Genomic DNA, 13,228 nt, shown 5'->3' on the forward strand with positions numbered 1-13,228 from the left:
AAGTGAGACAAATCATATCTGCATTACTTGCACTGGCGTCAAGTTAGGGTTTTGCTAACTTGTACGCATTTCAAACCAGGCAGCAGCCCCTAACTGAACCTTCATTATGCCAGCACAGAACTGGACATCTTTAACCAAGCTTCCAAATGGGCTTTGCCAGTCTAAATTGTCTAATATTTAGGCCCACAAATCTATTTTTCTCCTGATCAAATCCTGCACAACACAAATTACTAAGCAATAAAAAAAAAGCGGGTTAGGAACTTAAGAGCCGTTCGCTAATGCATTTTTTTTTCTTACACCTCATAATGGCCCTCAAAGATGAAATATATTTTTTTGTTCAAAGTTGGCAGAAACTGGCGCTGCCTCGTCTCTAATACGATATTAACAGGGGAAGAACTTATCTAAGTACCTTCGAAACCTGGTATTGAATGTGAGCGTTCACTCCCTAAGCATTCCTGAGCTGAACCCAGGATGTCGGTAACATTGTTCTGCGGCATTCCTTTGATCAAATCTTTAATTTGTTTTCCCCAAATTACAACACCCAGTTGCCTGCAGCGTAGCATTTATTTGCACGAACGACCCACTGTAAGCTCAGGCGAATTAATTGAGATAATATAAAGAGAAATTAAAATTTACTGACGCGAAACGTGGAGAGATCGGCCGGCGGTAAATTACTCGACAAAGGAAGAAAAAAAAAACAGCTGCATAAACCTGATTATCTTCAAGGTTCAGGCTTCGTCACTGAAGATATTTTGTGGAATCTTGGCGAATACCTTTAATAATTTGTAGCAGGTGAATCAAATTACAAGACGTATAAGAAAATTACAAGACGTATAAGCAGGAAGGAAGGCACAAACGAGCCTCAGTACAGACTTTGATTCCAGTCTTGTGCATGCATATCTGTTTTAGTCCTTCAACATCGTTTCGCCGGCAGTCAGCTCGCCAGTTTGCTTCAGGAATCTATCTCTCGTTTTTTTTCTCTTCAGGTCTTCTCTTTTTTCGTTCAACTGCTTTAGTTCATATCTCTCCTTCGTTCTATTCTTTAGTTCTTTTTGTGTTCTACTGCGCATCTGAGTCGGTTTGCGAAAGAGAACGTTAAGAACACAAACGCAAAAACAGAAGGGTTCTTCCTCAGTCTGGACATCTGTGTAGAGGGAGGGGTGATAGACGCAACAGTCTCCCATCTCTTCGCCCTCGTCTTCCTTTCCCCCTTCTATTCTCCCCTGCCAGCTACATGAGGCGCCTCTGGTCTCCTCTTTCCTCTCTCTCAATTCACTTGCCCGTCAGCCTCTCCCCTCTCTCTCTCAAAGCCGAGACGGCCCATTCGCGCTCCGTCAGAGGGGGGCCTGCCCTGGAGTCCCGCTCGAAGCGCCCAACACACCGGCGGCGGAGCAGCAGAGGCCCGCGTCGCTCGAGCCCGCTCGCTTAGTCCCGCATCGACCGTCGGTGCGGTCGGATCCGCCGTCGAGAACGTCGCCCACCAGTCCGCGTGCCCTCGTCGCCGCCCCGTCATGGTCCGGAGACGCGGCGTGTTCGGTCCTCTCGCGCTGGGCACGGCACTGGCGTCGGCCGTGCTGGCAGCTGCCTTGGCGTTACCGCCGGCCGCCGTGGCCCTGACCCTGGCCCCGGACCCTGAGTCCGGAGGCACTGAGCCGGGCGGCCCCGACGTGGTCGTGGGAGGTCCCACGCCGCAGCACCGGCCCCGCTATCTGGGACCCTGCAACAGAGTGCCCCCCGGCGTCGTAACGGATCGCTCGCCGGGCTACAACAACTTCAGCATCGTCATCTCGGGCAACCCGAAGAAGTATGTGCCTGGGGAAGCCTACACTGGTGAGTGGAGGAAGCCTACCTTCCTTACTACCAACCATCCCAAAAATTAACACTTCTGAACTACCCTGGGTAATCTTTGTCGTCTATAACGCCTACAATTCCTGCGGTCAAAGTCGGACTCGTTTTTAAGAGCGGTGTCACTTACAAGATGCTCCAAAAGCCCTCGGTCGCTCATGCCCATAGGGACCATCGGATGTCTTAACGGTATACCATTCAAGGCCAAAAGTGGAGATGTATTTTAATCTGATTTACTCGATCAAACTACGCGGTTCTACGCTTAACATCGGTGCCCTTCTCGATGCTTCACACGGCTTTAGATACTTTAATTTCCGTCACATTTTGACCGCCTGAATATGAATTTGAATTAACTAGCGTCACTCATAGTGGCCGCTGAAAACTTTCCGAAGTCCGCCCAGGCACAGGAAAAGTCAAACGTGTGACCTTGCCCCGTGTTATTGTTACACAGCGAATCCAATTCCAAATGGCGCACCCCAGGCTTCAGTGGGGTTTGGTTCTTACCGCTCGAAATGATTCTTTGCCATTCTAACAATGACACAAGCCAAGTACCTTTGGAAATGCCCACGCATGACAGCAGCTGGATTCAAAGTTACCACATACCATAAAAAAGCTTCGTTATCTCATCATTTTACTTTTAACTATGATCCAGTGCCCTTTTCCTTAAATACAAATAAAAACACTCCTCGTTGTTGCACATCGTCTTGCTGAAAGAGTGGCGATCTGATCATCAATACGAAATTAATTAGCCGCGTTTGCGTACTTTTCGTCGGTTTCTCCATAAGGTGCATTCACTAGACGTACTTAGAAAACGATAGAACAAGATGAGAAGGAATGGCGTACAACATACTTTTGTTCGGGCTTAAAGTTGGACAGGATAACAAAAGGTAACTAAAAGACACCTTCAAAAAAGTTTCTAAGATTAAATTAGAGCAAATATTCAGGGCAATACAAACACCACGCCGGCGCCCTTTTCTCTGAAATGACAACATTCAGGGAAAAAAATTGTTGACCCACCCCTGTGTGCTTTGCGCCGTCCTTTTGTGACAATGCCGCCAGGAAAGCGACATGACACGTATAGGGCGGGAAAAGTCGCAAAAGAATTGAGAGATTTTCTCGTTTTACTGGCCGTGGGAATTGTCCGGATTCCCCTCCTCCCTTTTCGGTGATGCGTTAACCTTCCCCCCTCAGCGTTTCCGTCTCGTTAGCAGGAAACTGCCTTTTATTTTCTGGCGGTTTTTCTTTTTTTTTCCCCCGAAAGGCGAACTGTCGAAGCGACTAACGAAGGCGGAAACACCTCACAACTTGTCTGGCTGTTGCGAGCGGCGCTTCACTTCACACCGGCAGGCCACGGTGAAGGGCTCTGGGAAGTTTACCCATTTGTCTTTTGTTCGCAGAGAGATGAACTGGGTCGCTTTTGAAACGCGACCTTCCAAACCGTTGCCGAATTGCTTATCTTACAGCGCACAATGGTACACTCTGTGTGAAGTCAGCCGATATTCGTAAAAAGGCGTTTCTCGGTCGAGAGACCAACACATAAATTCTGTACTGCTTAAGTAGTTACGTCGAGTTTATTACATCATGAGGAACTAAGGCTAACAGAGCCGAACGCAGGGTTAACAACGCGCTAATTTTTGGCTTAATCATGATCACTATTGTACAGAGAGCTAAAGTTTATATAAGATAGAACATCTATCACAAAATTAAATACCTTCTCAAAGACTAACATAAGCTTTTTCTCCAAAAAAACTAAATGGGTTGGTCTCTTTGTTCGCAAAGCAATTGGAAATGTTTTTTTCCAGCACTTTCGGACCTTTTTTTTTTTTTGCAAGAAACTAGACATCAATAGCTGTGAGTAGGCATAGGTAGGTTTATATCTTTCTTTTTTTTTTTAGTAGGTGCACGGGTCCAATACGCAGGCGGAACCAAACAAACGCGCCCAACAAAATGTGTCGTTAGTCGCTTCTGGCGAGCGTATGTAAATGCTGTGGTATTGGCGAAGGTATTCCTCAGTTATCTAAAAGCTCTGTGCTGGCCTTTTTCGCCGCATCTGAATGCGTTCTTCTTCCTGCTAGTCGACTAACAATGAGAAATGCTCAATATTCTAGAAAACTCGAGATGTTCTCTCCAACACCGTCTTCTTTCCTTTTTTCTTCCCATATAAAAGCGGCTTCAATATAAAGCGTGATAGCGCTTTATGTAATGCAGAGCGAAAAAAGCAATAAACATCAATTTTCTCTTAAAGTGCTGAGGGAATAGGATCAGTCAGAAACCCAGCGAGATACTCAAAAAAAAAGCGCAAGCTTTACAGCAATCTTTACAACGCTTCACCTCTCGAGCGAAACAATAAAAACGCACAATAACCTACTGGGATGGATTTGTCCCTCACACTTTTGCCATTGTCTCGGTATTAAGGGACTGGTGGTTGATTGTAAAGAAATAAATATCATCGTTAGTTTTTTTATCTTTGGTATAGTTGAGACACAACGCTGAGGTTCATTTAAACCCATCTGTTTGCATGAAACAAAGCGCAGTGCCTTTGCAAGCGTAACAACAAGATTAGCATGTTATATCTACGCATGCAAGTTCCCATTTTGTAGGCATAAATGTTAGCGCGCCTGTACACTTAACTACGCACACCCCTAAACATCGTCGTGACTTCAGTTAAAGCAGTATTTATTGCGAGCGAAACCGAACTGTGTGTTGACTACCATTTGCTCTTCATGTTTTCTGTTTTATTTGTTTTTTTTTGTTATTCCTTTGAACAGCGAAGTCAAAATTCTGAAAACTGGCGTCGCGGTTATTGCGATGCTTTCATTTGTTCAGTTATCGGTAGCATGATAACCCTAGTCCAATGCTCCCAAAAACAAAATAAGATAAAGATATGCAAAATGCCCTACTCCCGCCTTCTGGTTCTGACAGCTTTTCCGGGTATATTCAGTTCAGGAAGCCTCGCGGGCAGCTTAGATGGTGTTTTTGAAAATGGTAGTCGTTGGTATAAAATTTTTTTGGCTCAGAGCATAAGAGTGATGAGAAATATTGACAGGTGGAAGGTTTTCTGTTGAAAACAGCGGGGGATCGGAAGGGAAACTTTGCGCCCGTGGGGCAGCGACCAAAATCTGCGGGATCACTGTGATGTGTTTTACCCGAAGATGGTAAATCATTCGCATCTGGCGCCTTCAACATTTGCAGTGGCAATAAAAATCACAGGTTCCTCAAGGAAATCGTTCAGCAGACTGCGTAGACGGGCATAACCAAGAGAGTAGGTTTTTGAGAATGTATACCGTCAACGGGCCCAAGTAAACATGCATGCCAGCCAGATTTTCTCAACTGGCGCTCCATTCTGCATTTTTTCCCAACCATGATTTCCTAACCATTCTTTTTTGTAGTTGTCTTCATAAGGGTGGTATGCTCTTTTGCACTTATCCTAAGCTCCTGAGAAAAAAAAACTCATCATGCCTCATGGGCTTTTAGATTTCCGAGTTCTGTGTTATCAACATAAATTACCTTTTGCTAAGCTGAAGCAAACACTACAGTTTGGTACAAGAAGTATTACTTCTACGATAACAATACTTTCGAAGTGGCTAGCCTTTGTAGATTATTTACCGGCAAAAAAACACAGCAGACAACTTCTGACGGCTTCATGTATGTCAGCAGAAAGAGTTCGTATCAAGTGGTTAGCACTCCTCTTTTTCGCAGCAATGAATTTTCGTGTGAATGTGTGTTCCATGCCAGCATGTTACTAGAACCGATTAGGACCAGAGAGAAATATAAGTATTCGTGACCAGGCTTCATTTTTTGCTTCTAGCTTGTATAGTAGAGCCCGGCTTTCCTAAAGATCAAAAGACGTTGGAAAGTAAGAAGACCCCCTGTCCTTACTTTTAACGACCATTTCAGCTTCATGGAAGCTGTAAGGGCTCCACTGTACGAGCTAGAAGCAAACCATGCAGCCTGGTTACTTTTGACAAAGACTGTACGCTTTAGAGAACATATATGTCGAAAAATATTTAGCTTCCTTTATGTATTACGAAAATCATATTGAAAGATTTCTAGCAATTCTCCCGAAGTTCCACTTCTTAGTTTTCCACAGATTGTCGAATAAAGTCGGCTCAAAAATCTAAGCACTTTCATTTTTTTCATACGTAATTGCGTATAAAAGCAGGAATTTCATTCACTGAAGCGAGCTTGAGTGCAGTTTTTCTCATTACAAAAGAAACAGTTTCATTACTTTAATTGACTGCTGAGTCGTAAAGTGAAATCAATTGCCTTCGATATCCAATAGCAACACGCATAGAGCCGCGTCCGCTTTAGATGCAATGAAAAACCTAACGCATTTCTGATTAGCCTCGTTATCGCAGGTCAGACTACACGGTAGTTCAATTTTCGTAAAACGCTTTTGCCATTTCGTTTAGCGCATGGCTATATCGACGCGCCTCTGCACGACAGGTTGTACATTCAGGCGAGAATAGCAAAGCATACGCACAAAAAAAACGCAATAAAGTGCATAAGGAAGCGCACAAACTGAGTGCACGCTCGTCAATCCCAGTAGTGTTGTAGGAAAGTTTCGTTTTTACGACAATGCGACGCTCTCAGAGTAAATGCTGGCAGTATCTGCTGTAAGCTGTACCTGCTCTACACCCGAGCAGAAAAGGCAATCAAGAAAAGGGTTCGCAATTTGATCCTGTTCCTCAAAGTAAAGCAGCTTTTATGTCGTAAAAATTTTTGTTGCCTATTTAAAACCATGCAACAATTTCCGTTTTCTAAAGTATGGAACAAATTTGCGTTGATGCTGTTTTATTTAAGCGTCGACCCAGTTCCTATCAAATCCGGAATTGTCTTTTCAGATGTCAGCACTCTTGCTTTTTACTTACCTTTTTTGTCAAAACTGTACAGGCTGTTGAGCATTTGCCAATCTCAAAAACACTTCGTCAATTCGCGATGAACATTTCTACTGCTAAACCGCTGCATGAGAAAAAGGGCGGTGAAATTATTGCACTTGCGATTTTATTAATGTCCCTGCGTCAATAAACTGCCGACAGAATCTTTTACCTATTTCAAAACTTCAATTCGACCGTACAAGTAAAATTGGAATTCACACACCGGGTGATTTGTGTACTGCCTGTTACAAAACACAGTTATATACAAAGGCAAGCTTGAGAAATTACTGACACCTCTAGTTTTAAAGTCCTCAAAGGGTTACTTGTAATTTACGGCACGTCAAATTTTTTGAGCCATGTGAACAGCTGAGAACGCGAAGACTACCTCTAATTTGCAGTAAAAATCTTGGCAAGCAATAAGGTCGAATTTTCAGCACATGCATTGTAATCGCCAGAAAACACCGTAAAAAAAATCTAGCAGGATTTCGTAAAGCCAGGTTAGCTCTGCACTTTTTGGGTAAAATCTCAGTATACAAAAAGTTGAAATCTTCTCAGAAAATTCTTTGCCAAGTAAACGCCATTTTTGATAATACTGAGTTTGCACCCTGCATCATCATGTGCGCACAGTATGTTTGCATAATGTGCGCACAAAGCTAATTCGAGGTTAGGACAAAACTACTTCATTGTAAAACACGAAGTTTCGTCTGCCGAAAAATTTACGAAAGAATTACAGGGAATTGAGATGACGACCAATAGAAGAAAATATGTCCTTCAGCGCCTTCAAGGATATTTTTCACTCAGTTATTAAGATCATTCTTTCTTGAATATTAAAAACTATAGCCATAGCAGCAAGGCGAAAATAAACACGGACAATTTAGAAATAGACCACTGACAGGCGCTGACATTCGACTGCAATAAGCTGATTGCAAGCAAAGAAAAAACTGCGAGCAACGAATTCCAACTGCAACACAAACTTTAGCGTCGCGAGCGGACAGGTTAATCGAAGAGGGAGGATTCGTGTTTGCGAAGATCGTACTGTCTGGCGCTACAAAGTTATTAAAGGGGATTTACTCTTCAGTGACACAAATGGTAAGGGTTACAGCTGTTATACAGCAGATCCAAAAGCCTCTAGCTGTTATATATTTGAATCATCGAGCTTTAATCCTGATGTCATGCGCGTCCGCCTAAATCCTCTGCTGTCCATTCAAAACTCTCCGCACGAGAGTATGAATAACAGGGGTCGTAGTTATAGCCGGAAGCCAGGTTTTGATACACGGGCAGTATTATTTCGTTGATGTGAGCGCCGGTGTTCTTTACGACCGCTTTTCTGTCTGCTTGCGTAATCTCTGCAAGTTTTCTGTTGGAAGACAAAACGGCCTTAGGCAATAAACGGCTTTTTACTGTCGAACTCTGTGGAAAACAGCGTATGAACTCGAATGAAAGATTCGATGGTTAGGTTACTCCGGATTTTGCTGTCATAGATAAGGATGGATAAAACTCATAGTGTCATGGAAACAGGCACGAGAGTGCTTTATTGGGAATAGGTAAGTCCGCCGCTCCTAAAATGTCGACGATACTTTTTTTCTGCCCTCCTGAGCAATCATTTATCGGTTCGCTTCTATGTCTTGCGATCTCAAGACGATTTGCCTAAGATCTGTTTGCGATGAGACCGCTGTCAGAGGCTATTTATATAGGAGTGATTCTTTTGATTCGGAATTATTTAGTGTTTTTCAACTTGGTTGTTTCTTTATGTTAGAGAGTGAATGCAGTGAGCGACATTTCCCGAGACAGCGAACTTGGTAGCGCGCACTCGACAAAATCATAAAGGCAAGTTTTATCCCTTGCAATAACACAATTCTATTATGGATGTCTAGCGGTACATGTACTTCACAAAAAAAGAATAAACTTATTTCATGGCCTTCTGAGCGCTTATTTCACAAATCCTGGTATTTTGTTGCGTAAATTTCGAACCGCTTTGAAGGTTTTCAATATTTCATGCGCAACAATTCTCGTCAAAAGCATTTTTCAGCGGGAAAGAGTTTATTCCAATATTTCCAAATATTGTAAGAATTCGTTATAAAAATCAATACATCTGCAGATCTTCTGTCGACGGGTTCGCATTTTTTTTGCTATTAACGTTTTTGCCATCGTCAAAAGCGTCCCTCTTGGTTTTTTGTAGTAGTCTTAATTGCATGATTCGAGTGATGGAAAAACTTTAAAAGATTTTGCTATACATAGGAAGAAAGAATCATTACCTCCAATATTTCCATAACAATGGCTTATAATTTTCTGATATTCAATTTCTTTTTCCAGAAATGCTGGACATGTGTTTTTTTAAAGTGAAACAACAAGCATTTGGTGCTTAGCGTTGCAAACTGATTTTCTTGAGGACTACATAGACTATTTAGGTAAAATGTTGAGTTCTTTAAATATTCCGTGGGGTGTGTGAAGTAGTTGAGATGGTTTTAAGTTCAACTGATCAGAATTTCATTTCTATATCGCAGACGAATAATGAAGCATTTACTAATTATATCCCCCTTTGCTCTGAACGAAAGATCTTAGTTGAGTAGAGAAACTGTGAACACAAGTAATTCACTCCTGCAGTGACAGTGGATAATAGGACGGAATAAAACGATTCGTTGTGGTAGGATTCGCAACGTGTGGGGCCGCTACTGCGACTTCTTCCCGTCGGCCTGATGCTTCTAGTTGTTTTTTTTTATTTTTTAATCATGCGCTACTACAAACGAGTCGTTTAAGAGCACGAATTACCTTCCTTCATTATGCTTAGAATCGGGTTAACAGTTAAAATAACTTTCTGGTTTGGGATCAATCAACTTGCTTGTACGAGGTCTGTTAGAAAAGTATCCGACTTTAGTTTTTTTTTTGCGAACACCTGATGGATATGAAACAAGCGCGTTTGCATCACGTGACCTTGAACCTTCGTGCGCATGCACGAATTTTTTCCCGCCTGCCGATAGCGTCAGTCGCTGGGACGCAGCATTTGAGTGAGGCGGTGTGCAGTGCTCTCGTCGGTTTTTTATTGCAAGGAAAATGGCGGAGTGACAGGAGCAGCGCTACTGCATCAAATTTTGCCATAAACTAGGCGACAGCCAAGTGGAAACCATTCGGAATATTCAGACGGCTTTCGGTGACGATGCTATGAGCAGCACACAGATTAAGCAGTGGTACAACTGTTTTAAAGACGGCCGCACGTCGGTGGAGAGCGAGCCACGCTCCAATCGGCCATCAACATGCCGAAATGACCAGGTCATTGCCGAACTGAACGCTGTGGTGATGCGGGACCGTCGCGTGACTATCCGAGAAATTAAGGAAGAGGTGGACATGAGAAAATTTTCCGCACATTCCATTATCACCGAAGGTTTGGCCATGGAGAGAGTTACGGCGAAATTCGTGCCGAAGCTGCTCACGGTGGAGCAAAAGAAGCTTCGTGTTGAAGTCTCACAGGGCATGCTGGATTCCGCAAACAGCGACCCCGACTTCATCAACATCATAATAACTGGCGACGAGTCTTGGGTGTACAGGTACGACCCGGAAACCAGATCCCAGTCGTCACAGTGGAAGCATTCCACGTCACCAAGACTTCAGATGGCCCGCCAAGTGCGCAGCAATGTGAAAGTGATGCTGACTGCTTTCATTGACACCCTCTGTGTGGCAGACCACAAGTACGCACTCGACAGGGTCAAACAATGACCAAATAGTGCTACAGGGATGTTCTTTGTTGCCTACGTGATGCTGTGCGGCGCAAGAACCCGGAGTTGAGGTCAACAGGAAAGTCCCGCATCCATCACGACCATGCTCCTGCACATGCCTCGCACTTGATCATACTTTTTTGGCGAAAAACCAGACTCCTGTAGTTCAACAGACTCCTTACTCTCCTGATATGGCCCCTGCGATTTCTGGCTGGTATCCAAAATCAAAAGGTCATTGAAAGGAGCGCGATTTCAGACAAGGAAGAACATTATGGCTGCAACGACAGCTGAGCTAAACTCCATTCCGAAAGGGGCCTTTTCGGAATACTTCCCAAAATGGCAGCACCGCTGGGAAAAGTGTGTGGAGTCCCAAGTAGACTACTTTGAAGGTGACTAGGTTTGGAACGCTCCAGTTATGCCAGTTTTTTTTTCTACGGCCAAAGGTCGGACACTTTTCTAACAGACCTCGTATTAAATTCGCACAACGACAGTGACAGTCTGTTCTTGACTCCACGACGGGCAAAATGCCGGCAGCTGCCTTTTCTTTTATTTCCTTGAACTTAGCTCTTGCTAGTCATACCTTCGAATAGAATCCATTCACTTTGACGGAAGTCCTGGCAACACAACAATTCACTGTGTTTTAAGTGTGAACACCTTTCTGTTTGTACTTGAAATAAATGTTTTATTGGATGGCACGCAAGAACATCAATTGCTCATAATCCCCAAGAAAGATGAACTTCTACGCCATTTTCGACGTCAATACTTCTAACCTGTATAGTGAGAGTTTGTCATTGAAGTACATGACACCACATTGAGAGCGTTGCTAATTAGATGTATTAAAGCCATGTCCGTACCACGTCATAGATACTTCCTCAAGCAGAACATCGGGACATCGGCTTGCATGGTCTGAAAAACGCACCAGAGAGGCACTTTCAGTTCAGCACTGGCAAATTCAGTTTACACGTTCAATTTTACCAATATCAAGATATAGCTGCTGTCTTCCCTATCTGGTATATGAAACTTCTGCAGTGTTTTTCGGATATTTATACAGAGCAACAAGCTACGTGTCTATACAGCAACATACCGCTAAAAAGCGGAATCCGGCGTAGGCATTGGTAGCATGTTCACCTAGTGGCGAACTAGATTTCTCGCAGTATCTCGACCGGCAAGGCGTCGACGAGAACGTGTGTGACGAAGCCTATAATAAGCAATTCACGCTTCACTAGCTGCCTTTTCGTTGAGATGCGTCTCTCGTGCCATTGCAAAAAAAGAGAAAAGAAGATCGTCGCTCTCTTCACATATTACGACGACGATGCTGTAAGCAGTTCTCAGGACTCAACACAAACGAAACACGGCTCGATTTCGTCCCAGAAATTGGCGCGAGCGGAGCAAACAAGATTGAGTAAACGACGCTATGACAACTACTGTCGGAGGCCGTGAACATGCAATCTGCAACAGCTCACAACCGTGTAACAAAAAAAAAAAACGGCTGTTCTTGGTCTTATCTAACCCAGTAGCATCGAGTCTTGTCCCGGTAGAAGTGAAGCTGAATACTATTGACGAAGAAGATCCGAAGACAAGACGAAATAAATAGATACATAAATATCAAACAACTTTAACCTTAGACAAAACAGTAATAGATATCCGGGACTAAATAATCGTCAGACGCGGGGGAAAAAAAACAAAAAGTAAGAGACTCTGAGGCGAGAAATCGATGCACCTGCATTTGTCGCGCGTTTGGGTAAGCCTAATAGACTCAGTGCAGGAGAAAATGACTACTGCAGACGGTAATGGGACCCTGCAGGGTTGAGCTGTACAGCACCTTATTTCCTTAAGAAAATAAGGTTTGCGAACGGTACACGCTCGCTCGTGCGTCTAGTACCTAAGTCTAGCCAATCTGAGCCATGCCTAGTCGAACACGACGAAGCGTATACTACTTATAAGCACGGAGTCAAAAGCAGACGATTCGCCAATTCAGCGTCCTGCACACCGGTGGAAATAAGCAAAGAAAAGTCAATTCGAGCCAAGACGAGTCGAATCAAGCCGAACACGGTGAGGCGCGAAGAACGGTGCGCCGATAGAAAGACAACAACGGCAACTATACCGGCGCGACAAAATGACAGGAGCGTACAACTGCGACGCTATAAGTGACGGAATCAGAACAGCAGCGATACATGGCCGCGCAAAGAAGGAAAAATGGCGATGGCGTGGGAGTTACGATAGATTCTAATTCCCGGGAGTCGCGTACCTGCATTTTCAGGTGCAATAAGCCTTACGCTGGCGACAATAGACGACTACTGCTGGCCTGAAGGAAAACAGATTGGACGGCGCAGGCAAGATAGAGGCTAAGCAAAGGTAGAGGTCGCCATTTAGAATAGCCTACGATGTGTCTTGTCACAGGCGGCTGACGCAACATTCGGCAAACAACTACGGTAATAGACGGGAAGCTGCCAATATTAATGGCAGGGTTGTAGTGCGTAGTACGCTAATTATTGCCTACAGTACGTAAAGGCAGAGTCAGGAGCCCTTAAATGTAAAAGCACAGGAGCAAAAAGCACTAAAGCGAATTTGTGACTTTGAGCAGCTTAGGCCAGTGAGAACTTTTGGTGATATATGTTCCGGTTGTTCTGATATGTTTAAACCTCGCGTCATCGATTTTATTTTGTATCTTATCTCTGTCCGTTACAACATACGCTTTCGCAGTAGCATAAATACGACTGCTTCGTTATGTACAAACAAGCAAAGTAGATAAACATGCGCAGATAATTGAATTTGTAGAAAAATTGCTTAAAAAGA

General features: G+C 43.8%; 1 protein-coding gene across 2 annotated transcripts in view; it reads left to right on the top strand.

The window, feature by feature from the left end:
* The first annotated feature begins 1,343 nt into the window (after positions 1 to 1,343).
* The window catches only part of LOC149330206 (spondin-1-like), a 144,113-nt gene continuing 132,228 nt past the window's right edge, over positions 1,344 to 13,228 (top strand). The window contains exon 1 of one of the 2 annotated variants that reach the window (XM_089560813.1): positions 1,344 to 1,830. In XM_089560813.1, coding sequence (XP_089416939.1) covers positions 1,512 to 1,830 — 319 coding nt within the window. In that variant the 5' untranslated portion in view covers positions 1,344 to 1,511. The remainder of the gene's footprint in view (positions 1,831 to 13,228) is intronic. The other variant, XM_089560812.1, reaches the window with a different exon arrangement.

The sequence above is a fragment of the Amblyomma mixtum genome, chromosome 9, assembly GCF_055824585.1.
Source record: "Amblyomma mixtum isolate Tamu chromosome 9, ASM5582458v1, whole genome shotgun sequence".
NCBI lineage: Eukaryota > Metazoa > Arthropoda > Arachnida > Ixodida > Ixodidae > Amblyomma > Amblyomma mixtum.